Source organism: Carcharodon carcharias, chromosome 10, assembly GCF_017639515.1.
Source record: "Carcharodon carcharias isolate sCarCar2 chromosome 10, sCarCar2.pri, whole genome shotgun sequence".
In the NCBI taxonomy this organism is placed as follows: domain Eukaryota; kingdom Metazoa; phylum Chordata; class Chondrichthyes; order Lamniformes; family Lamnidae; genus Carcharodon; species Carcharodon carcharias.
This window is the reverse complement of record NC_054476.1, coordinates 38,874,344-38,900,231: the sequence shown is the minus strand read 5'-3', so window position 1 is coordinate 38,900,231 and position 25,888 is coordinate 38,874,344. Positions and strand designations below refer to the sequence as shown.

Here is a 25,888-nt window from a genome sequence, read left to right as displayed (position 1 = left end):
GCGGGAGGAGGGTTCGGGATCACTCGGGCCGGCGGGAGGGGTCGGGATCACTCGGGCCGGCAGGAGGGTTCGGCATCACTCGGGCCGGCGGGAGGGGTCGGGATCACTCGGGCCGGCAGGAGGGTTCGGCATCACTCGGGCCGGCGGGTGGGATCGGGATCACTCGGGCCGGCGGGAGGGATCGGGATCACTCGGGCCGGCGGGAGGGATCGGGATCACTCGGGCCGGCAGGAGAGTTCGGCAGCGGCCGGTCGCCGCTCGGCGAAGAGGCGATGGAGGCGAAGGGAATCGGCATGGAGTCGCCTGAAGTGACGGCAGTTTCGGTGATGGGGGAAGAGCAGATCGACATCGCCGAACAGTTGCCGAGTGCGGACGAGAGCGGCTTCGCAGGCGAGTGTGGCCGCGAAGGGTGAGGGGAGCACCGGCTGGATGTGAAAAATAAAAGGAACCGGGCGGGCCCTGCGGCAGATAAAACAATAAATAAAATTAAATGAAGCGAGGTAGCGTCGGCCACCCAGCCGGTTCAGGCTCGGGAGGTGACAGGAAAAGCCGAGCGGAGCCGAGCAGGCCCGAAGGGGTTCGGCTGCAGCTGTCGTTCTCGGCCCGATGCAACCGGAATTATTTTACCGCCGACTGATATTGAGTGTTTAAAGGTGGTGGAATCGCCATGCCGGGGAAAACAAATCATTGGTGGCTCGAGAGGGATATGGTGTCGGGTAGATTTTGGGGGAAAGGAGTGTGGGGAATGGTGGGAGATTTTAAAGGGTGGGGAAGGAGTGGGGCTTGATTTTGGGGGGTGGAGAGGGCTTGAATTTAGGGGTGCAGGGGAAGGGGTGGGGGGCTTGATTTTGGGGGGTGCAGGGGAAGGGGTGGGGGGCTTGATTTTGGGGGGTGGAGAGGGCTTGAATTTGGGGGTGCAGGGAAAGGGGTGGGGGGCTTGATTTTGGGGGGTGGAGAGGGCTTGAATTTGGGGGTGCAGGGAAAGGGGTGGGGGGCTTGATTTTGGGGGGTGGAGAGGGCTTGAATTTGGGGGTGCAGGGAAAGGGGTGGGGGGCTTGATTTTGGGGGGTGGAGAGGGCTTGAATTTGGGGGTGCAGGGAAAGGGGTGGGGGGCTTGATTTTGGGGGGTGCAGGGAAAGGGGTGGGGGGCTTGATTTTGGGGGGTGGAGAGGGCTTGAATTTGGGGGTGCAGGGAAAGGGGTGGGGGGCTTGATTTTGGGGGGTGCAGGGGAAGGAATGGTGGCCTTGATTTTGGGGTGGAGGGAAAAGGGTTGGGGGAGATTTTGGGGTGGAGGGGAAGGGGTAGGGAGTGATTTAGGGGGAATGGAGGGGAAGAGGTGGGTGGGAGATTTTGGCATGGAGGGGAAGGGGTTGGGGAGATTTTGTTGGATAGGGGAAGGGCTGGGGTGGATAGATTGTGGGGATGACTGTTGGATGGGACTGTGAAGTGTGTTCTAGTACTTGTGAGGGGAACTGGGGTGGAGGGTGTGGATTGAGGGGGGAGAAAATGGTACAGGAAATAAGGGGATATGTGGATACGCTTCTCCATGGGTTGAGCGGTGACTTGTCTGAGGTGTAACTGAGGCTCGGGGACAAGGTGCGATTGGGGTGAGGGGGAAACCAGGATCCAGGTATACTGAGTTGAGGGGACATCCAGGAGAATAACAGGGTTTGTGGCAAAATGGAAGGGGGTGTTGCATGTACAGAGGGGGAGTGAGAGATTTGTGATCAATGCTATGAACCTTCAGCCTGGGTTCTGATTCATAGAGTAATGTTTGATGCCATAGTATTCTTCCTCAGGTGAAAATGCTGGCAGGTGAACAAGCAAATTTGAAATATTTTTGAAAAGTTAATAAATTTATAGATGGAAAATTCTTGTGTGACAGGGAATTTGGCAATAAACTGAGAGAATATGAGCAGAAGTATGTTCAAGTGTCAGGGTTTTCTCACTCAGCTCATTGTATTGGATTATATTGGTGGCAACATGCTTTGAAGTTATCTGATGTTGATAATTCACCACCTCCAATTATTCCCGCAAGTCATGGCTGATTGCAGCTCCCTCATTCTCATGTTCAAAGTGCTTTCTTCACACTTGATCCCCAATTTGGAGGTATAGAATCTGCAGTTTCAATTTTTGCCCCTGGTATTCCCAGATGGTGTCCTAACCAACATCTAACCAGGCCCATCTCTGCGTAGCTTCCAAAATTGGCACTGTGCAAATGTATTCCCCAACTGATGTGGACACCAAATATTAGACCACAAGTTCAATGAAGGGTCCTCCTGGCCCACAAGGGTTTGAGGACCTGGTCTGGCTTCATTCCAATTCACTGACCATTCACGCAGTTTTGATTGACTAGAATTGATGAGATCGTTTTAACTGTGCACCATCATATTTTACTAGCACGCAGTCACCCTAGTTACCTGAATCATAGGAATTGTTGGGACCTTCTCTCGCCACATAGGTTTCCCCAATCTTCTGGCTCTTGAGTTGTTTGCATATTGGTTCACTGATGTCCTTTTTGAAAGGAAACCTACTGTCCTTACCTGGTCTGGGCCTCTATGTGTTGCACTAAACCTGCTTGACTCTTCACTGGAATGACAAGAGCTAGCTGCTTAATTGTGTCAAATTCATTACATGATCGAGTGACGCCCTGCATAGCCCTCACTAACATTTTGGGATTTGCACCAAAGTTTGGAGGTCTGTCCCACAGCTTAGTCGACCAACAGCCTGACATTGGTTAATAGATAAGATTTTGTGAGTGTGCCAATGCCCCAGATGTCTTCACCACCTTTCCTGGGCGTACAGATAGCCATTTGGTAGTACAAAACTTGAGTCCTGTGAAAAAAGACACGTTGTCAAAGCTTTTTGTCTAGAACTTATCAAGACAATTCAAAAGAATATCAAATTGTAAAGGGGACAGCAATTTATATTGCATGAGAAGAGAGTGCTGATTAGTTGGCAGGTGAACTCTGATTGGTAGAGGCATTGTCATGGAGAATGCACCAGTTAACTGATAACTCTCAGTTGACTGCCAAGCTTTGTTTAAATTCAATAGCTCGCAGTGTGGCTCACTTACACATGCTGGAAGCTACATATATTAATACACAGGGCCCTGTCCTTTGTAGATAAAAAAAACATATACAAACATTGCGCGTTTTTCAACTAAACAAAATGGCATATTCTTCAGGGCAATGCCTTGACCAATCATAGTGAACCTGCCTGGTTTGAATTGGAACAAAATTTGGCAGTTAACTGTCAGTTATCAGTTAACTGGTGCATTCTCCATGGCAACAACGTCAGCAATCAGAGTTCACTTGCCAACCAATCTGTAAACTCTTCTGATGTAGCATAAATTATCGTTCCCTTTACAATTTGGTATTCTTGCAAATTGTCCTGATGGGTACAAGACGAAAAGCTTCAGCAATATGTGTCTATTCCTGGGTATATTCTGTCCCACCAGCAGGACAGACCCACCAGAGATGGTAGAACAGTATTTACAGTTGGGAGGGAGTATCTCTGAGAGTCCTCAACATTTATTCCACACCTCAAGGTCTCATGTCTTCAAGTCTGATTACCACCTACTGCCCTCAGCTGATGAATCAGTGCTCCTTCATGTTGAACACCACTTGGAAGAAGCACAGAATGCAGTCTGGGTGAACAACATCAGCATCCACAATCAAGAATGGCTTGGTGACACTACCACTGATTGAGCTCGCTGAGTCCTGAAGGACATGTCTGCCAGACCGGGCCTGCGGCAGGTGAGAAAACCAACATGAGGGGAAAGACCTATTGGACCTCATCCTTACCAACCTACCTTCGCAGATGCGTCTGTCCATGACAGTATTGGTAGGAGTGACTGCCACATAGTCCTTGTGCAGCCCATACCTGTTGTCATGTTGATCCTCCATCTTGTGTGACACTACCAATGTGCTAAATAGGATAGATTCAGAAAAGACCTAGCAGCTCAAAACTAGGCATCCATGATGCATTGTGGCCATTAGCAGCAGAAGTGTATTCAAACACAATTTGCAACCTCATGGCCCAGCATATCCCCCACTCTACCGTTATCATCAAGCCCTGGGACCAACTCTGGTTCAATAATTGCAGGAGAGCATGCTAGGAGCAGCACCATGCAGACCTGACAATGAGTTGCCAAGCTGGTGAAGCTATAACATGCATACTAAACTGTGGAAGCAGCATGCAACATACAGAGCTATGTGATCCCATGACTAATGGATCAGATCAAAGCTCTGCAGTGCTGCTAAATCCACATGTGAATGGCGATGGGCAATTAAACAATTAACAAGAGGAAGATGCTCCACAAACATCCCTATTGCCAATGCAGGTAGGAACCAGCACATAAGTCCAAAAGACAAGGCTGAAGCTTTTACGACCATCTTCAGTCAGAAGTGCCTAGTTTTTAAAAAAATCATTCATGGGATGTGGGCTTTGCTGGCTGGGCCAGCATTTATTGCCCATCCCTAACTGCTCTTGAGAAGGTGGTGATGAGCTGCCTTCTTGAACTGCTGCAGTCCATGTGGTGTAGGTACACGCACAGCGCTGTCGGGGAAGGAGTTCCAGGATTTTGACACAGCGACATTGAAGGAACTGTGATATATTTCCAAGTCAGGATGGTGAGTGACTTGGATGGGAACTTCCAGATGATGGTGCTCCCATCTATCTGCTGACCTTGTCCTTCTAGATGGTGGTGGTTGTGAGTTTGGAAGGTGCAGTCGAAGGAGCCTTGGTGAATTCCTGCCGTGCATCTTATAGATGGTACACACTGCTGCTACTGTGCGTTGGTGGTGGGGGGAGTGAATGTTTGTGGATGTGGTGCCAATCAAGCAGACTGCTTTGCCCTGGATGGTGTCAAGCTTCTTGAGTGTTGTGGGAGCTGCAATTATCCAGGCAAATGGGGAGTATTCCATCACACTCCTGACGTGCCTTGTAGATGGTTGACAGGCTCTGGGGAGTCATGAGGTGAGTTACTCGTTGCAGGATTCCTAGCCGCTGACCTGCTGTTATAACCACAGTATTTATATGGCTAGTCCAGTTCAGTTTCTGGTCAATCGTAATCCTCAGGATGTTGATAATGGATTTAGTGATGGTAATGCCATTGAACGTCAAGGGGCGATGTTTAGATTCTCTCTTGTTGGAGATGGTCATTGCCTGGCACTTGTGTGGCACGAATGTTACTTGCAACTTGTCAGCCAGCTTCAGTATCTGAGGAGTCGTGAGCGGTGCTGAGCATTGTGCAATCATCAGCAAACATCCCCACTTCTGACCTTATGATGGAAGGAAGATCATTGATGAAGCAGCTGAAGATGGCTGGGCTGAGGACACTACCCTGAAGAACTCCTGCAGTGATGTCCGGGAGCTGAGATGATTGACCTCCAACAACCACAACCACCTTAATTTGTGCTAGATATGACTCTAACCAGTGGAGAACTTCCCCCTGATTCCAGCTTTGCTAGGGCTCCTTGATGCCACACTTGGTAAATTGCTGCCTTGATGTCAAGGGCAGTCACTCTCACCTCACCTCTGGAGTTCAGCTCTTTTGTCCATGTTTGAACCAAGGCAGTAATGAGGTCAGGAGCTGAGTGGCCCTGCTGGAACCCATACTGAGTGTCAGTGAACAGGTTATTGCTAAGCAAGTGCCACTTGACAGCACTGTTGATGACCCCTTCCATTACTTTACTGATGATCGAGAGCAGACTGACATTGGCCATTGGATTTGTCCTGCTTTTTGTGTACAGGACATACCTGGTCAATTTTCCACATAACCGGTAGATGCCAATGTTGTAACTGTATTGGAACAGCTTGGCTAGGGGTGTGGCACGTTCTGGAGCACAAGTACTATTGCCAGAATATTGTCAGGGCCCATAGCCTTTGCACTATCCAATGCCTTCAGTCATTCCTTGATTTTACCTGAATTGGATTGAAGACTGGCATCTGTGATGCTGGGGACCCTCTGGAGGAGGCTGAGATGGATCATTCACTTGGCACTTCTGGCTGAAGATTGTAGCAAATGCTTCAGCCTTATCTTTTGCATAGATGCGTTGGGCTCTCCCTTCATTGAGGATGGGGATTTTGTGGAGCTTTCTCCTTCAGTGAGTTGTTTAATTGTCCACCACCATTCATGACTGGATGTGGCAGGACTGCAGAGCTTAGGTCTGATTTGTTGAGTGTAGGATCACTTAGCTCTATCTCTCACTTGCTGCTTGGCATGTAAGTAGAACTGTGTTCTAACTTCACCAGGTTGACACCTCATTTTTAGGTATGCCTGGTGCTGCTCCTGGCATGCCCTCCTGCACTCTTTATTGAACCAGGCTTGATGGTAATGGTTGAGTGGGGGGTATGCTGGGCCATGAGGTTACAGATTGTGTTCAAGTACAATTCTGCTGCTGCTGGCCCACAGCACCTCATGGATGCCCGGTCTTGAGTTGTTAGGTCTGTTTGAAATCTATCCCATTTAGCACAGTGGTAGTGCCACACAACACGATGGAGGGTATCCTCAGTGTGAAGGTGGGACTTTTGTCTCCGCAGCAACTGTGCGGTGGTCACTCCTACCGATACTGTCATGGACAGTTACATCTGTGGCAGGCAGGTTGGTGAAGTCAAGTATGTTTTTCCCCTCACCACCTGCCACAGAACCAGTCTAGCAGTTATGTCCTTTAGGACTCAGCCAGCTCGGGGTCAATAGTGGTGCTACCAAGCCACCCTTGATGATGGGATTGAAGTCCCCTACCCAGAGTACATTCTGCACCCTTTCCCCCTTAGTGCTTCCTCCAAGTGGTGTTCAACATGGAGGAGCACTGATTCTGCAGCTGAGAAAGGAAGCATGGTAATCAGCAGGAGGTTTCCTTGATGGGATCCAGGTTCGATGTTGAGGACTCCCTCCCAACTGTATACCACTGTGCCACCACCTCTGCTGGGTCCACCCTGCCAGTGGGATGGTGATAGCGGTGTCTGGGACACTATCTGTGTGATGGTTATATCTGTGAGACAGCTCTCCCAATTTTGTCACAAGCCCCCAGATGTTATTAAGGAGGACTTTGCAGGGTCGACAGGGCTGAGTTGTCATTTCCAATTTCATTTTGAGTGGCTTACTAGGCCATTTCAGAGTGCATCTGTGACAGATTAAGGGACATTTGATGATTTTTTAATACAACAATCGACAACGGTTGTCATTAGACTTTTAAATTCCACCATCTGCCGTGGCGAGATTCGAACCTAGGTCCCCAAAGCGTTACCCTGGGTCTCTTGATTACTAGTCCAGTGACAATACCACTGTGCCATTGCCTCCCCTAGTCCAGCTCTGTTTCCTCCTGAGGTTCCCATTACATAGATACCAGGCTTTAGCCAGTTTGGTTCACTGGGCATAGTGAAGACTATGGACCCTGACAACATCCTGGCCATAGTACAGAACTAGCTATATCCCTAGCCAGGCTGTTCCTGGAGAGGCACAACATTGGCATCTACCCAACGATAGGAAATTTGCCCAGGTACTATATGTCCTGTCCACAAAAAGCAGGGCAATTCCAATCTGACCAATTACCCCTATCAGTCTACTCTCAGTCATCATCAAAGTGATGGAACATGCCATTTACAGTGGCCATTAAGTGGCATTCACTCAGTATCTAGAAGCACAAGTGCAGGAGATGCACGGGAACACGAGAACCTGCAAGTTCCTCTCCAACTCACATGCCATTCTGAATCGGAACTATATCACTGTTCTTTCACTGTAACTGGGTCAAAATCCTGGAAATCTCTTCCTAATAGCACTGTGGGTGCCCCTACACCACATGAACTGCAGCGGTTCAAGAAGGCGGCTCACCACTACTTTCTGATGGGCAATAAATACTCGCCCAGTTAGCAATGTTCATGTCCCAAGAATGAATAAAAACATTGTATGGTCACTCTTGATTCCTGCAGTGAGTGCTGGATAGAAATTTGCTACTGTTCTCGCATCCTGCACCCACCTTTGATCACGAATGAGTACCAGCGTTCAAATTTCACAAATAGATGGAAATATCGCAGAGGATGCAACCCCTCATTAGCATTTCATTCTAATACACCTGCCTAATTACGGGTGGGATTATTCAACAATGCAAGGACTAGGGACGGGAAAGTGTGTGGGAGAGATGTGGGGGAGTGTTGTGTTTAATTGATGGGTGGGGAATATCACCACTGTATGTTCCTATTATAAATTAAAAGTTAATGCAAGTTTGACTTTCAGGTGACTGGCACAAGTTCAGATTAGCAGCACACAAGGTCTTTGGTCTTAATTTCCATGATGGTCCTAGATGAGTGTCAATGTTCCCAAGGAGCCCTGGGAATGCGGCAGTATTCCTGGGAGGGAGTTCTGGGGGTGTGTCAGTATTGCTGAGGGGGACAGGAGCGTGTCAATATTTCCAAGGGTGGGAAGTGGGTGTTGCTGGAGCACATTCCCAGGAGGGGTGTCCTGGGAGTGTGCCAGTGTTCCTGGGAGAATGTTCCTTTACTGTGCCAGTGTTCCCGGGAAGAGATCTTAGAAGTGTGTCAGTATTCCCTGGGAGTCCTGGGAGTGTGCCAGTCCCTTGCACTAATGCAAGGAAGAAATAAGCTTGTTATTTTTAATAGTTATTTTTCTACTGGTTTCTGGATTCCAGAAGTGACAACAGTGACAGTGGGGAATATGGCTGGACCCGCGGACAATGTTTTTACAACATCTGTTGCAAACGCCTCTATATCAGAACACGTGCTGGTAAGTGGTTTCATTTACTCATGCATTGGCTCACACATCCTGTGTTCTTTATCAGTTTAAATTTATTTTGCACTGATCTTGGTGATGTTCTTGGATCTGTTTGCTGTGTTGGTACAGTATATGTAGTAGCGATTCTTTTCCTGACAAAATCAGATTTCTATCAGTGTTAGCTGTGGCTCAATGGGCAGCATAGTGCTGTGGAGTCAGAAGGTCATGGGTTCAACTGCCACTCCAGAGACTTTTTAAAAATTTGTTCATTGGTTGTGGGCACCGCTGGCTAGACCAGCATTTATTGCCCATTCCTAATTGCCCTTGTTCAGAGAGCAGTTACGAGTCAACCACATTGCTATGGATCAGGAGTCATGATCTAGGCCAGACCAGGTAAGGACGGCAGATTTCCTTCCCTAAAGAGCATTACTGAACCAGATGGTTTTTTACAAAAATCAACAATGGGTTCATGGTCATCATTAGACTTTTAATTCCAGACTTTACACTGGGTTTCTGGATTACTAGTCCAGTGACAATACCAGTATGCCACTGCCTCTTCTTGAGGGGTTAGATAGGGCTGGATTTTCATGGAGTTGGAGAGACTTTGTGGAGGTATGAAATAGTGGGTGGGATCTGGATCTGGAAGTCCCGCACCCATTCCAGGGGTTTCCAATTTTCGCAGCTGTGTGACGTAGAGCACACACACGGCTGTTGCAAATCAGCCAGGCTGTTTAAAAGTTAGGATAGAACAGCAAGTTGTGATTTTCACTCCCAAAAAGTCCTCAACACGCAGTGTGTGTTCCATAACTTGGTGGCAGATGGTTGAATTTGAACATATGTATTAGGAGCAGGAGTAGACCACCTGGCCCTTCAAGCCTGCTCCGCCATTCAATAAGATCCCAGCTGAGATTATCCCTGGGCAAGCCTGATCCGAGGGGAACTCAGCTTGATAGATGCTAACTTTTATTTGTTTGTTTAGATACTGAACAGAGGCACAGGAGTCAGCTGATGAACTTTTAACAAAAGAATAAAACATTTATTCAACAAGAAAAGATTAACTATATTACAATACTCCTTCACCTAAAACTATACCTTTACAGATATACAGATTTATAAGGGTAACACAAGTTACAAAAGCTATCTTATACTCTAATGGCCCACAGTAAGTACACAGTCCATGTACCAATGAGCACTCTGTGGTCAGACACACCACACTCTGAAACCAAATGACAGATGCCGCCTCAACTAGATGCTATGGATCTCTCCTCAATTTCCCCCAGATTCTTGTCACATCGTGAGCCAACCAGTCTACTGAACTTCTTCTTTCACACAAGGGTTTCTGATCTCCACTCTCCAAGAACTCCCCTTGGAATTTTCTCACAAAGGGACGCCTTCTCTCAGGCGCCTTCCGCAAAGGTTCACCTCCAGGTTTTCAAACTCTCCTTCTGATATTCTTCTTCTCTAGGTTGCCACATGCTTTCAAGCTGTCTTCCATGCACTCTCTCTCTTCTCACTTACTCAGCTGTCGTAAGTACTACTGCTCCTTTTGCCCATAGCAAAGAGTTACTGACTTTCAGCTGTTTGTTTGGATCTTCTGGCCTCTTGCAAGCTGTTCTCACTTTAAATCTGCTTTTTTTTAAGCTTGAAGCTTTAACCTTGAAGCTTGGAGCCTTTCTCTGCCCCTCACTCTTCACTTAACAGGGCCTTTTCTAGGATTCTGTCCTTCCTATGGCTAGAAGGTCTGCTTTGGAATTTCCCCTCTTCCACTCCCTGGATTTTGGGGCTTTTCCTTACCTTGGGATTGGCTATCTGTCCCTTCCAGGTGGCTTCATTTTTGCAGCTGCCTTCCGAACCAGCTGAACTCCAAACAGCTAAACAGCTTCCAAGTCAAACTGCTGTCTTTTTTCTTCCGTGTGTGTCTATAGGAGAGACCTGTCTCTCTAGCCCCCTGTTGCTAGGCAACAGTCCAATTCTTCTACCCTTGTTTGTTTACCTTTTCTTTAGGAGTTGTAAAACTCCTCATTAGAAATGCAAGCACCTTTTAAAGTGAAACTAAAACTCCATTTGACCTTTCTTAACAGATACAAAAATACAAATCAAACTCAAATACCAAAGCTAAAATTCATTCCTAACTCTTAGAAAATACAAATATAGCTTATTTAAGCTATCTCTATTTTCTAACAATGCTGCCATGACTCTTTCATCTTGAGGGAATCAAATCTGCCGCATCTTTTTAGCCTATACTCCAGGTCCATAGCTGGCTACTGGGGACATAAGTTTCCCATTGAGGAGGTGGATGCATACTCCAGTGCACCAACCATGATGGTAAAAGAACATTGTTATAATACCAGTTACCTTCAGATCAAGGCACTCATCGAGGAGGCTAATGGACTTTTAAAATGTGTTTCCAATGCTTTGACCGCTCGGGAGGAGCACTGCAATACTCATCTGCAAGGATGTCAAGGATAGTGGTGGCCTGCTGCATAATATGGCACAGTGAAGGAGTGTACAGATGCAGGATCCACTGTGAAGTAGATTCCTTTTTGGAGGAGGAGCCATTTCCCTCAGATGAAGATGAGGAGGAGGAGAAGGGTGACATTGGGGGAAATGGTGAGAGGTGTGACCAGGTTACTTAGGGCCAGCTCAGCCCATGATGCCATAATCAACAGGGAGGACCGAATACAGAGATACTTCAACTAAGCAGCATTGAGGATCTTGCTCCACCTTCAGAAGCAAATGACTGACAAGCTGTTGCTACGTAAGTGTCCTTGAGATCTTCCAGGAGATGCCCATTCCCCAGCAAGAGAGAAAATCTGCATGTCTCTTTGAGACTCTCTGGCATCACAATGGCTGAGTTCTTCACAATCAGAAGTCTGGATTCATCCATCTTGAGGGATTGACCTTGAGATGCCCTTTGCCCTGGAAGTATACCCTGGAGGCTGCCACAGAAATGGAGATCAAGTCACCTCGTAACAAACTGAAGCCTGGCCCCTATCTCAGGAGCGCACCTATGTATTGAGAGTTGAGACTCATCATGTGCGCATATGACTGCTCGACTAACAGAAACGCTGCAACTCTAAACTATGCAGGATAAAGGCACCTATATGATGGCCAAACCATTCATTTACTTTCAGTTTAAACTGGCACCACTTTGGCACTTGTGAAACATCCACAATGGTCATTGCAGCAACTCACCATGGTTCATTTTTAGACCGTGGCCTGTAATACCAAGAATGACAAGGACAGTGCTGTATTCCTGAAAGGCATATGCAGTGCTGACCTGTGAAGTCACAGCTGTGCAGTGAGTGAGGATTTGCAGAAATCTTCCTGCCTTCACCTCAGGACTATGGGTGGGCCAGACGGATTGTCACTTATAAATTGGTCTACTCAGCACAATCTCCTGAAAGACACCAGCGAATGGAAACAAAATGGTCAAGGGGGGGCTCATGACGTTTATATCCCACAGTTAACTGCTATCAGCACTGAAAGCATTAGTAAGCACCCGACTTTACTATGCTGGGCTTGGATGGCCACAGTCAAGTATCAGGGAGACAGCTGGCTGCAATCTTCAGCGACACTGGTAAGAGTATACGCCCAATCTGCATTGCCCTCTCTTTCATTGGTTTAATGAGCCTCGGGTTCGCATGCCCATCCCTGGTCCATGCCACCTCCTTGGAGTTTTGCGTTCTCTTCTCCTGAAAGTAATCAATAAAGACAGATTTAAGGTAATTGAATCTGGCATCTAAGGAAGAGCCTGATCAATTTGGCAGTGTGCCACACTGTGTATTCAGATGCCACCCATTAATGCTTGGACATACAAGAGCATCCTATCCATTCGGTCATCCTTATTGATGGGGAAGTCTGTGCCATTTGTGTCCCTTCTGATGCCTCAGTCAGCTGACATCCAAGCCAGAGATAAATGTGTGCTTCTGTCAAACAACTTGTCTTGCCTGAGTGCAGAGATCATTGCTTGTGGCACTATATCCAAGATCTTTCATATTTGCCTGTTGTGCTCACTGCGGCTGCTATTTCCTATAAAGTTCTTTTCATATGGCTAGAGGGTTCCTTCCATCGGTTGGATTCAGGATATCCCTCTGGCTTTTGACCCCCTGCACCAAGATCTCTAGGTCCTGGTCGCCGAACCTGGATGCAGCTACTCCATGAGACTCACTCACACAGTTCCTCTAGGACATTCTGCCATGACAACGAAGGAATCATATAGATGAGTATGGATTCTCTTTTTCTGCAGCGCCACTCAATACCCATGTATAATCACATGCTGGAACCTTAATCTCGAGTTGTGCACAGACTGGTCTTGTTGGAGGGTCTGGGCATAGATTGGGTGGATTGTGCTGGTGTATAAGCACCCTAAAATGTCATGGTGTGTTCTAGAGCTTATAGGATCCTGCTGTATTATTCCCTTGGGGTCACACTTGCCTGTAAGGACAGTGTGCTGATGTAAAAGTGATAGGCGAGGCACTTTTGGGTGCCCACACTTGAAAATGTGATAGGTGAAAGGGTATGTGGCAAGACATTAGGGATCTGCTTGTGGGGTTCTGATAGCAGCCCCTGAGGTGTAATGCTTATTTCGCTTGCTGTACAAGTGTTGTGGCTTGCTGCAGCTGCAGACATCTACATGGCTCGATGTGGCAGATCTTTGCGAGCAGTGAATGACAGATGTGTGGACACTCTTTACACATTTACAATAGGCAGACTTCACAATCTAAAGTTTCCTACAGAAGGCTCATGATGGGCTATCTTTTGCATTAGTATCCAGTTGGCCAGAATTTACTTTTACTCACATGACGGCATTCTGAAGTCTCCTCTCACGCAGTCTTCCCAAATTCTCCTGACTCCTGCTACACGTCTCGGGTAAAAATCCAGGCCATAATCCAAAATCTAGGTGGACACTCCCAGGCAGTACTCAGTGAGTGCTGCATTGTCAGAGAGGCAGTACTGAGGGAGCGCTCACTTCTGCAGGTGGGATCTTTTTGATGAGACTTTAAACAGAGATCCCATCTGCTCTCTCAAATAGATGTAAAAGAATCCATGGAATATTTGAAGGAGAGCAGGAGATCAGTCTCCTCTGATATCTTGGTCAATATTTATTCCTTAATCAACATCACTAAAAACAGATACTCTGGTTATTATCATTGCTGTTTGTGGGAGCTTGCTATTCAAAAATTAGCTATCACGTTAGCTAAGTTCTAACAGTACTTCATTGGCTGTAAAGTGTTTTTGGGACATCCTGAGGTTGTTACATGTGTTATATAAGTGAAAGTTCTCTCTTTATTTAAATGATTGGATTTGTTTACTTATACTTTCCTTATATACTATTCTGCTCCCTGTCTCCTTCTCCTTGATGTGACTACAAGGTTCCTGTTCCAGACTTGCTACCTACTTTATGGCTGGTTCCCAGAATTAGTTTTCATCCCTCAGTTCCCATTCCCATCCACAGAACTTCCACATAATCCGCATCTAGCTCAGGTGACTCCCTCCCCGCCCTATTTGACATAGGATGTTAAACCCCTCCCAGTGCTTTTCTACCTCTGTGAAGTAATTTATTGTATCCCTTTGACATTTTTATTTTTTGAATATTTATCCAATTACCTCTTCCCTGAATTAAGGGCGCTGTATCTGAATGCTCGAAGCACTCGCAATAAAACAGATGCATTGTCAGCTGAAATTGAAATTCATATGTGTGACCTAAAAGCCATTACAGAGATCTGGCTACAAGGAAACCAAAACTGGGATCTGAATATCCATTCAGGAAGGACAGGAAACTGGAAAAGGGTGGTGGGGTAGCTCTGTTAATTAAAGAGGACATTGGTACTGTAGTTAGAGATGACCTTAGTTCTACATATTAAGACATAGAATCAGTTTGGGTGGAACTAAGAAACAGCGAGGAGCAGAAAACATTGGTGGGAGTTGTTTATAGGCCACCAAACAGCAGTTGTAATGGAAATCACAGTATAATTAGAGGTGAGTGTAACAAGGGTAATACAGTAAGCATGGGGGATTTCACTCTACATATAGACTGGGTAAACCTAATTAGTACTAATATGAAGGACGAATTCTAGGAATGTATGCAAGATGGTTTTCTAGAGTGGTACATTGAGGAACCAACTAGTGAACAGGCTATTTTAGATCTAGTATTGTGGAATGAAAAAGGGCTACCTAATAATCTTGTTGTAAAGGAACCTTTGAGGAAATCGTGACCATAATATGATAGAATTTTACATGAAGTTTGAAAGTGGTGTCCAATCAGAGACTAGGGTCTTAAAGCGAAACAAAGGAAACTATGAAGGTATGTTGGGCAAATTGGCTATGGTAGATTGGGAAACTACATTAAAAGGTATGATGGTAGGCAGGCAATGATTAACATTTAAAGAATTAATGCATAGTTTACAACAGAAATACGTTCACTTAATGCACCAAAACCCAGCAAAGAAAGTTGAAACCGTGGCTAATGAAAGAAATCAAAGTTTGCATTAGGTCAAAAGAAGAGATGTGTAAAATCGCCAAAAAATGGTAAGCCTGAGAATTGGGAGCATTTTGGAATTCTACAAAGGAGGACCAAGAAAAAGATTAAGAAAGGGAAAATAGAATGAGAGTAAACTGGAGAGAAACAAAAAAACAGACTGTAAAAGCTTCAATAGGTATGTAAAAAAGAAAAGATTAGCAAAAACAAATCTGGGTCCATTATAAGTGGAGTCAGGAGAATTTATAATGGGGAATAAGGAAATGGCAAAGAAATTATGCAAATACTTTGAGTCTGTTTTCATGGTGGTAAATACTAAAAACCTCCCAGAAATAATGGATAATCAAGGGACCAGTGTAAACAAGGGGCAGGATTTTACGTCCCATGGGTGGGTGCATGCCCGACCCGATCAGGTGTAAAATCATGCGCGATGACATCGGACGAGCATCCTGACGTCATTGCACACTCGCGCAATCTTTCGGTCAGCAGGCCCACGTGAGAATCAGCAGCGTGCCCACCAACAATTAGAGGCCTATTAAGGCCCTTTAGCAGGTAATTAATTTGTATTTTTCACTGCCTGCTCAACTGTTCGGTTGGCGGGCAGGCGACCTTTGCATTTCTTACTAAACCTCATCCATGGGTGGGATGAGGTTTCCGATGGCAAATAAAAAAGCGGAGAAAAATTTTCTACTTAACTTCAAACATGTCCCTCCTCATGTGACTGAGTCACATGTGGGGACATGTTAATATCATCTTTTAGAACTTTATTTTTGTTTCTCCAATTGTTCAGCTCCCCGAGGCAGCTCTGTGCCTTCAGGGAGCTTTCAGCGTGTGCTCCCGCATGCACGCGCACACTTCCGCACTTGCCCTCCTTTCGCCCCCACCCCAGCAGAGTTGAGCTCTGAAGTGCACCTTTCAAACTGGTTTGCCATTAGTTGGCCAGCCAGCGTGAATTCGCAGTCGGGAGCCGATCGCAGGCTGTGAACCTTCCTCTGGCTGCTCCCAGGTCTGCCCGCCACGCCCGCCCAATGAAGAGAAAATCCTGCACAAGGAAATACAAGATATTAATATTAATAAAAAACAGCAGTAGAGAAATTAATGGGACTTTAAGTAGATAAATCCCCTGGACCAGATGATATACATCCCAGAGTGTTGAAAGAAGTGGCTGCAGAGCTACTAGATACATCTTTCAAAATTCTATAGATTCTGGAATGGTTCCTACAGATTGAAAGGTGGTAAATGTAACCCCACCATTTAAGAAAGGAAAGAAAAACAGGGAACTATAGACCTGTTAGCCTGACATCAGCAGTGGGGAAAATGCTAGAATCTATATTAAAGGATCTAATAACCGGACATTTAGAAAATAATGGTAGGATTGGGCAGAGTCAGCATGGATTCATGAAAGGGAAATCATGTTTAACAAACCTGTTGGAGTTTTTTGATGATGTAACTAGCAGAATAGGTAAAGGAGAAATGGTGGATGTGGTATATTTAGATTTTCAGAAAGCTATCGATAAGGTTCCACACAAGCAGAGGGAGCTTTGTTCTGACTCGGGAATGCCTTATACTGATGCTGTCATTGTCAGGCATTACTCAAATGTTCCACTGTAATGTAGTAAAGTCACCATTAGAGGGCATTAATGTTCAGTTTTCCAGCCCAGACTCTGGACTGAGGGCAGGCTGTGAAAGACCAATATTCTCATCAGCATGCTGTCAGGCTCAGGATTTCTAGAATTCTCTCTTTTCTCTCATTTTCACTTTATAGAATATTAGATGTTTGGATTAGAGATTACATCCTTGAAGTTTTATAAAAATCATTCTAGAAATTTACAGTGTAGAAATTATATGGGGGCTACAACTTAAATATTATGTAGAGATAATAGTTTAGCAATTACATAGAGTTAATAGAGTAGAAATTATATGGAGGTTAAAGTTTAGAGATTACATGGTGTTTGCAGTCTAGAATTACATACGTTATTACCTAAGAATTTCATATCTCTTAAAGACCAGAAAGTAGACAGGATTACAGCCTAAGGATTAAATATGACACTACATGGAATTACATGATTGCGGTGTGGAAATTACAGACCAGAAACACGTTACTAAAGCTTTAACACTTTCATATAACATTCCTCTGTTTTCTGGTTCATTGGAAGTGTTTACCCCTTTATAGTAAGTGGTGCCTGTGTTATACTACAAATTTTAATCATTCACTGATTTCACAAGCAGTAATTTCTAACTGTCCTAGTTGATTTGAGAAAAAGTTTATTTTTTTCTATGACTCTACTGTGTTCATCCCTGTTGGTTATAAACATACAAAAATAAATGCTCCTATTTTATGACTTACTTTTCCAGCATCGCCATGTGTCACACTCAAGCTTTTTCTCACCCTACTTCTCAAATTAGCCCTGTTCCTTCATCCTCTGCCTATTTCTCTTTTAGCATTTCACACCCTCCAGCTCACACAGGAGGGATAGAACAAGCAGGACAAAGGAATCATTTAAACAGAGTTGTTGATGTTTGGAAAATATGAGCAGCAACCTTTGAGTGCAGGAAGAGAGCATCAGATTGTGAAGCCTGTTTACGAGATGTGAGATACATTAATGATTTTGAAATCTGAATGTAGCCATTGTTAAAAAATGTTGTAAATTCTCAGCAGGCCTGGCAGTATATGTGGAGACATAAATAGTTAATATTTTAGGTTGATGCCCTTTCATCAAAACTGGGAAAAGTTCGAAATGAAATAGGTTTTAAGCAAGTGAAAGGAGGGAGGGTGGGAAGAAGAACAAAAGAGAAGGCCTGAGATAGGATAGAGGGCAGGAGAAATTAAATGACAAATAGGTTGGTGGTGCAAGGCAAGAGGGAGTGGTAATGGGATAAATAAAGAAACAAAAGATGTGTTTAGAGGAGCTGTGAATGGCAGAATGATGAACAGCTGCTGCCTGAAAGTGAAGAAATAGCAAAACAAGACAGTAAAACCAAAACCTGCATGGTAAAAGGAAATAAAATGGGGGCAGAGATTTTTAATGAGTGCAGGGCTGAATTAGGCGAATATTGTGTGAAGTTAATGCCAAATACACAGCAAGTTCATTAAGCAGCAGAAAAAGTTTAGAGTTTTGGTAATACTCCTCTGAGCACCCTCACGCTGTGAGTCTTACCTGTTCTTTTCAGCTGATGTCTTTCTAAATTTTCAGTTTTAATGTTTATAGTTTTAACTTTTAATCCAGTCAGTTCGGTGCTTGAGATTGGGGTCCTGACTTTCTTTGGGTGGCCTCACAATTTGAGATTTCTTGCTCAGATGCTGCTTATTTTGCTCTTCCTCAGTCGGGAAGAACCACACTTCAGATTGGAGAAGGACTCCCCACCGACAAAGCAACGCTGATAGTCGTTCACACGGACGGGAGCATTGTGGAAACAACTGGATTAAAAACACCCAGCACACCCATAACTCCAGGTACTGTCCTGTACTGTCCTGTGCTGATCACTTCTCAGTACAATCAGGGGAAGGAGAGCTGGCAGGTGGATTGAATCATGAGAGCCACTGGAAGGAGTGCTTTCTGGTGGAGGGGTGGAAGGGAGTGGGTTAGAGTTTGTTAGAGTTAGCTGTGCTGCGAGGTTACTTCTGATTAAAGCTCCAGTTGTGCCACTGACAATCTAAAGCACCAGCCAGTGTCCATTTGTCACTAAACAACCCAACTTTCAGCTGCCCTTCCTCACGATCACCCCGAGCTAGGATTGCTGGCTCTGTATCCTGCCTTCTTCATAACAAACAGCAACTACTTGAATTTCTGCAGCAAAACATTCCTAGGTGGCTCAGAAGAGCATTATCGAATAAAATTTGACACTGAGCCAGCAAAACAGTGAAACGCAGAGAGAGCGAAACAGCAAAACACTGAGACAACGAAACAGCAAAACACTGAGAGAGCAAAACAGCGAAACACTGAGATTGTGATCGTGATATTAGGACAGGTGACCAAAAGCTTGCTCAGATATGTGGGTTTTGAGAAGCATCTTAAAGGAGGAGCGAGAGTAGGAGAGGTTTAGGGAAGGAATTCTAGAGCTTAGGGCCTAGGCAACTGAAGACATGGCGCCAATGGTGGAGCAAATAAAATCAAGGGCATGCAAGAGGCCCAGATTGGAGGAATGGAGGTATCTTGGAGGGTTGTAGGGCTGGAAAGGTAACAGAGATAGGGAGGGGCAACACCATGGAGGGATTTGAAAATGAGGATACCAAGGGAGGGATTTTCTGACTCCACCAGCAGCGGGTAGGACAGGAAAATTTGGAGAGCAACTAATGGTCAGTTGACTTTTAACAGTTTTCCAAATATTCCCATCCTGCTCGCAACGATGCCTGCCATTGGCGTGACCGGAAAATCTTGCCCCAAGTCTTTATTTGAAAACATATATTGAGTTTTGAATCCACTGATTCTTATAAGTCTTTGGTAACTGCACTTCTAAATTTTCCACCTTAAACTCTAAGCCCCCTCTTCCTCCTCAATGTTTTAAAATCAATATTCATCAGGCCCCTGAATACAAAGATACAATGAGGAATCTGTACAAATCATTGGTTAGGTCACAGTTGAAGTACAGTGTATATCTTTGGTGTCTTGTTATATAATGGATCACATAAATGTGCGAAGTAGCATGATGGGAGTGGAAACATTTATGGTGAACTTGGGAACATGGTTTTACGAAAGGGAAAATGTGTTTGACAGATTTAGAACAGAATTCAAGAAATAGAAGTAGAAGTAAGCCTTTCAGTCCTTCAAGCCTGATCCTCCATTCAATAAGATCATGGTTGTTCTTCTACTTCAACGTCATTTTCCTGCACTATCCCCATATCCCTTGATGTTTCTAATATGTAGAAATCTATCGATCCCAATCTTGAACTTACTCAATGACTGAGCTTCCATAGTCCTTTGAGACAGGGAATTCAGAAGATTCACCACCCTCTGAGTGAAGAAATTCCTCCCCATCTCAGTCCTAAATGGTCTGCCTCTTATTCTGAGTCTGTGTTCCCTGGTTCTAGCCCACCCATCAGCCAAGGGACACAATTTTCTTGCATCTACCTGTCAAGTCCTGTAAGAATTTTGTATGTTTGAATGAGATCACCTCTCATTCTTCTAAACTCCAGTGAATAAAGGCCCAGTCTATTTAACCTTTCTTCATAGGACAATCCCTCCATCCCAGGAATAATTTAGTGAACCTTCATTGCACTCCCTCTATGGCAAGCATATCTTTCCTTCGTTAAGGAGACCGAAACTGCACACAATCCTCCAGGTGTGATGTCAGCAAGGCTCTATATAATTGCAGTTAGACATTTTACTCCTATCCTTAAATCCTCTTGTAATAAAGACCAAATACCATTTGCCTTTTTAATTGTTTTGCTTACCTGCATGTTAGCTTTCAGTGACTCATGAATAAGGCCAACAAAGCCTCTTTGAATTTCAACGCTTTCTAGCCTCTCACCATTTAAGAAATACTCTGTGTTTCTGTTTTTCCTACCAAAGTGGATAACCTCACATTTCTCCACATGGTATTCCATTTGCCAAATTTTTGCCCACTCACTTAGCCTCTCCAAACCCCCTTGAAGCGTCTTTGTATCCTCCTCACAACTCACACTTCTACCTAGTTTTGTGTCATCTGCAAACTTGGAAACATTATATTTGATCTCCACATTCAAATCATTGATGTAGATTGTGAAAAGCTGGGGCCCAACCACTGATCCTTGCGATACCCCATCACAGCTCATAGCTTGCCAACTTGAAATGACTCATATATTCTGACTCTCTATTTTCTGTCTGTTAATCTGTTCTCAATCCATGCCAGTATATTACCTTCAATCCCATGTCCTCTAATTTTTTTTACTAACCTCTTATCTAAAGCTTTTTGAAAATCTGGTTCCCCCTTATGTATTTCCAATTACATCCTCAAAAAACTCCAACAGGTTTGTTCAACATTATTTTCCTTTCATAAATCTATGTTGACTCTGACCAATCCTACCATTATTTTCTAAGTGTCCTGTTATTACATCCTTTAATATAGATTCTAGCATTTTCCCTACTACTGATGTCAAGTCTGCAGTTCCCTATTTTTTCTCTCCCTCCTTCCTTAAATACATTTGCCATCTTCAAATCTGCATGAACCATTTCAGAACTTTGAAAGATGCATCTAGTAGCTCTACAGCCACCTCTTTCAACACTCTGGAATGTAGATCATCAGGTCCAGGGGCTTTATTTACTTTAAGTCCCATTAATTTCTCTAGCACTATTTGTTACTAATATTAATATCTTGTGTTTCCTCGTTTACACTAGCCCTTGATTATTCATTATTTCTGTGAGGTTTATAGAACTTACATCTGTGATGTAACTTTCAGGGTCGATAAAGGGGAACCAGTAGATTGGTATACTTGGATTCCCAAACAACATTCAGTAAAGTGGCCACACAAAAAGGTTGAAATGCAGGATAAGGATTCATGGAGTTGGGAGTTAATGTTATTAGCATGGATGAATGATTAGCATGGACAGGAAGCAGAGAATAGGAGTAGACATGGCATTTTCAATTTGGCGGGCTGTGACTTGTGGAGTGTTACAATGATCAGTGGTGGGTCCTTAGCTATTATAATCTATATTCGTGACCTGGCTACATTACTCAATCTCTTCAGTTGTCAGTTTGTTGACAACACAAAGCTGAATGGGAATATAAGCTGTGAGGAGGACACAAAGAGGCTGAAAAGAGATATAGACAAGTTAAGTGAGCAGGGATCAGGTGGCAAATGGGGTATAATGTGGGAAGTGTGAGGTTATTCACGTTGGTCACAAGAATAGAAAAGCAGAATATTTTTTAAAAGGTGTGAAACTTTTAAATGTTGATGTTCGGAAAGACTTGGGTATATTTGTACAAAAAACAGGAAATTAGCATGTTGATACAGCAAGCATTAGGAAGGCAAATGTCATGCTGGTCTTTATTGCAAGGGGTTTGAAGTGTAAGAATAAGGAAGTCTTGTTACAATTGTACAGGGCTTTGTTGAGACCACACCTGGATTACTGTGTGCTGCTTAGATCCCCATATTTTAGGAAGGATATATTTGCATTGGAGGCAGTACAGTGAAGATTGACTAAATTGGTCCCTGGGATGAGGAGGTTGTCCTATGATGAGAGGCTGAGTAAATTGGGTCTATACTGTCTGGAGTTTCGATGAGTGATTTCATTGAAACATATGAAAGAATCTGAAGGGGCTTGAAAGGGCAGAGACGGAAAGGTTGTTTTCCCTGGCTGGGGAATCTAGGAGATAGGGGCACAGTCTCAGGATGAGGGGCTGATCATTTAGGACTGAGATGAGAAATTTCTTCATTCAGGTTTGTTAATCTTTGGAATTTTCTATCCCAGACGGCTGTTGGTATTCCATTCTTGAGTATATTCAAGGTTGAGATAGACAGATGTTTGGTCTTTCAGAGAGTCAAGGGATATGGACAGTGAGTGAAAAAGAAGAATTGAGGTAGAAGATCAGTCATGATCATATTGAATGGCAGAGCACACTTGAGGGACTAAATGGTCTATTCCTATTCTTAATTCTTATGCTCCTACTAGGGCTGGAGCAGGGCCAATTAAACAGGGATTTATTGGAAGTGAGCAAACTTATAACAGGGTTTCATGGGTAAATAGTGAAAAGGTATTTCCACTGGTCAGTGACTAGGTAACAAAGATGTGAAGTCAAGGTTAGCATGAGGGGTAAGGAGACAGAAAAAGGAATCTGTTCATACAGCGGCAGTTTGAATATGGAATACATTGCCACAGGCCAGAGGTTTTTAGTCGGCTGTATTATATAAGGAGAAGTGTTCATGCAGTGGTTGTTGGGGGTTTGGTTATAGACAGACACTGTAGGCAGAATTTTATGGACATAGCAAATAATTGAAGTTTGAGACAATTTGCAGTTCTGGAGCCCACACTTCTCGACAGCATACCGCCGGTACTTTTACAGGAAGTGGTCTACTAATCAGCCATCCAATTAAGGATGGTGGGTGATAGGCCTGACATCAGATGGCCAATTGCAGGGCCTGAAGGGATGGTCAGCTAGCAGATTCACTGGAAGAGATGAGCATTGCTCAGGCAGAGGGAAACCTTGGGATCGGCTTGATTAGGAGGCATACTCCAATGGGCTCAGACAGAAAAGAAAGATGAAAGCCCAAAACTGACAAGGCTAGAATCTATTTCATTAGAGTTAAGAAGCATTACTGGGTATATTCTACAGGCTACCAACTAGTGGGAAAGATATAGAAGGCCAAATTTTCGAGGAAATTGTAGATGTACAAAAGCTATAGAGTAGTTATAATAGGAGAAATTAATTATCCTAATATAAACTGGAATGGTAATAAATAAAGGGCAGAGAGGGGAAGAGTTTCTGAAGTGTGTTCAGGAGAATTTTCTAGATCAGTATCCTTTTGGTCCAATGAGAAAGGAGGCATTCCTGGATCTGGAGAATGAAGTGACAAGTGGGTTGCGAGGGGAAAGATTTCAGGGACAGATAAGATGGAATCAAAGATTGGCAGGCAAAGCTCACTGAACAGTGGGCTGCCTTTAAAGTGGAGATAGTTTGGATACAGTCGGGCTACATTCCTAGTAGACGGAAAGGTAGGCTTATAAATAGTAAAAGGGCAGTTAGAGGAGGAGTAGGGGTGATTGGGGACTAAAAAGGGGATTTAAGCGTTGAGCAGAGGGCATGGGGGTGCAGGAGCACCTGTCTGCTTCTGGTGAGTGAATTGCCAATTCTACATATAGGCTGCCCCTATGCGGGACCACACAGGGAAGCTGTCCCGATGGGGTTTTCCCTTTTTTTCCAGTACCCCCACCTCCAAGCATGTGATAAAATTTCCCCCCTGTATGAATCTATGTCATTCTAAGAAAAAAAGCAGATTATCTGGTCATTATCTTGGTTCTGTTTGTGGATTTTTTTGTGGGTAAGTTAGCTGCCACATTTATTTAATTACAACAGTGACTATACTTTGAAAGTATTTCATTTGCTGCAGAGAGTTTTAACATGTACAAAGGTTGTGAAAGGTACTATCTAAAAGCAAGTCTTTTGGTCCTATTGTGTTTACTGTCTGCTGCTTGAAGCAAGCAATACAAATGGACACAGTGGCCTGTATTTTCACAGGGTTGTGAAGACTCCGAGGACCTTCCAAAACGGTGGGTGGATCCAGAAGTCTCACCCCCATTTCTAATCGATCCTATTTTTGCCTTGGGGTGGTGGAGGAGTGGGGAAACAGGGGCAGGACGTGACTCCCATTTGCGGCAATCCTAAACTAAGCTGGGCCATTTGAACTCAGTGCTGAGTTCAAACAGATCCCATTTTCACTGGAGCAAGGGCCTTATCTCACAATGTAGGAGCTATGAATCTTTGGAGAAGTTGTAAATGCTCTTGAAGGTGGATAAGGTCTGTAGAACTGTCAGGTCATTTAAATGGACAGCCCTTTAAACATTGAAAGAATTGTCTGTCTGTGTCAGTGAGAGTTGAAAAATATCTGTGCTAGCAATTTCAATAGTTGTTTCAATAGTTATGTGCTATCATAAAGCATTATTAATGTTTCACTGCTTTCAGCTACCTATCATTGTCACAGTGCTGGGGTGGGGGTTGTAACTCTTTCAAGTACAAACACGTTTCCATCTGTTCCTATTCAGATGAAGTTACATTGTTTCATAGTTTGCCATTGTGAGATTTGAACTCTTGATCTTGGGGTTACAAGCCCAGTACCATAACCACTTGGCTATTTAGGCCAAGCCGGGGTGGGGTAGGGGTTGTAAGTTTGCAGTTGGATTCAACGATTAAACGATTATCTGTCTTTGATATGGGTTATGGACACAAGTCTGTTTGTTTTGATAATGGATTAAGTACTTGAAGGCAATTTAATGTTTTGAATGATCATTCATGAATGGATTTTTTTTAATATAGTGAACTCTAATTGATAATTAGAACTTCATTTTATTTCATCTCAGCATGGCACCTGAGGCCTACCCATGATGGATACTGGATGAGTTAGCTTGGAGGTTGTAAAAAGTAGTGGGGGGGGTGGGGGGAGTCATGAGTTAGCACAAGGCTATAACGGGCCAAGGGTTTGGGTGGAGAATATGGCTTGAGTTGGCATTGAAAGTATGAGGGGCCATTGGGGGCGGGTGGCAACATGGGTTGGCATGTATGGGCATGGGGAGTGGGTGGAGGAGTGAAGAGGGATGAGGGCTAGAGAGCCTAATGTTTAAGAAAATAACTAGGATGAAGTCTCAGAGAACCAAGGCAGGCCTTTTAAACAGCCACTCGGCAGCTGCTGTGGCCGCCTCTGATCTTGTGTCTTGGGGGCAGCTCTATCCCACACCCGTCCTCCATGGAATGAAGATCCTGCTATTTGGGGCACTTTTTTCTGAGGCAGGTGCAGCAAGCCAGGAAATTTTGCGATTCATGCTACCCGACTCTAGAGCAAAAATCTAGGCTAGTGTCTCCAGTGATGTGTGCGAATTTGTCACTATCTCTACTGAGTCAGTCATGGTATTTAAAGGAAATTATGTAAACTGTTAAAATATTGGCCAGGTTTTGGAGTGGATAGCTTTGATGTGGAGTTAGCACAGGTACGGCATGGCGGGTACTCATGCTGGCTCCTATGATCTCCACAAACTAACTGGTT

At 44.4% G+C, this 25,888-nt stretch overlaps 1 protein-coding gene across 3 annotated transcripts in view; it reads left to right on the top strand.

The window, feature by feature from the left end:
* The first annotated feature begins 233 nt into the window (after nt 1-233).
* LOC121282924 (deformed epidermal autoregulatory factor 1 homolog) overlaps nt 234-25,888 on the top strand; it is an 85,646-nt gene continuing 59,991 nt past the window's right edge. For 2 of the 3 annotated variants that reach the window (XM_041196738.1, XM_041196737.1), the window contains exons 1-3: nt 234-390; nt 8,653-8,747; nt 18,541-18,670. In XM_041196738.1, coding sequence (XP_041052672.1) covers nt 273-390; nt 8,653-8,747; nt 18,541-18,670 — 343 coding nt within the window. In that variant the 5' untranslated portion in view covers nt 234-272. The remainder of the gene's footprint in view (nt 391-8,652; nt 8,748-18,540; nt 18,671-25,888) is intronic. The other variant, XM_041196740.1, reaches the window with a different exon arrangement.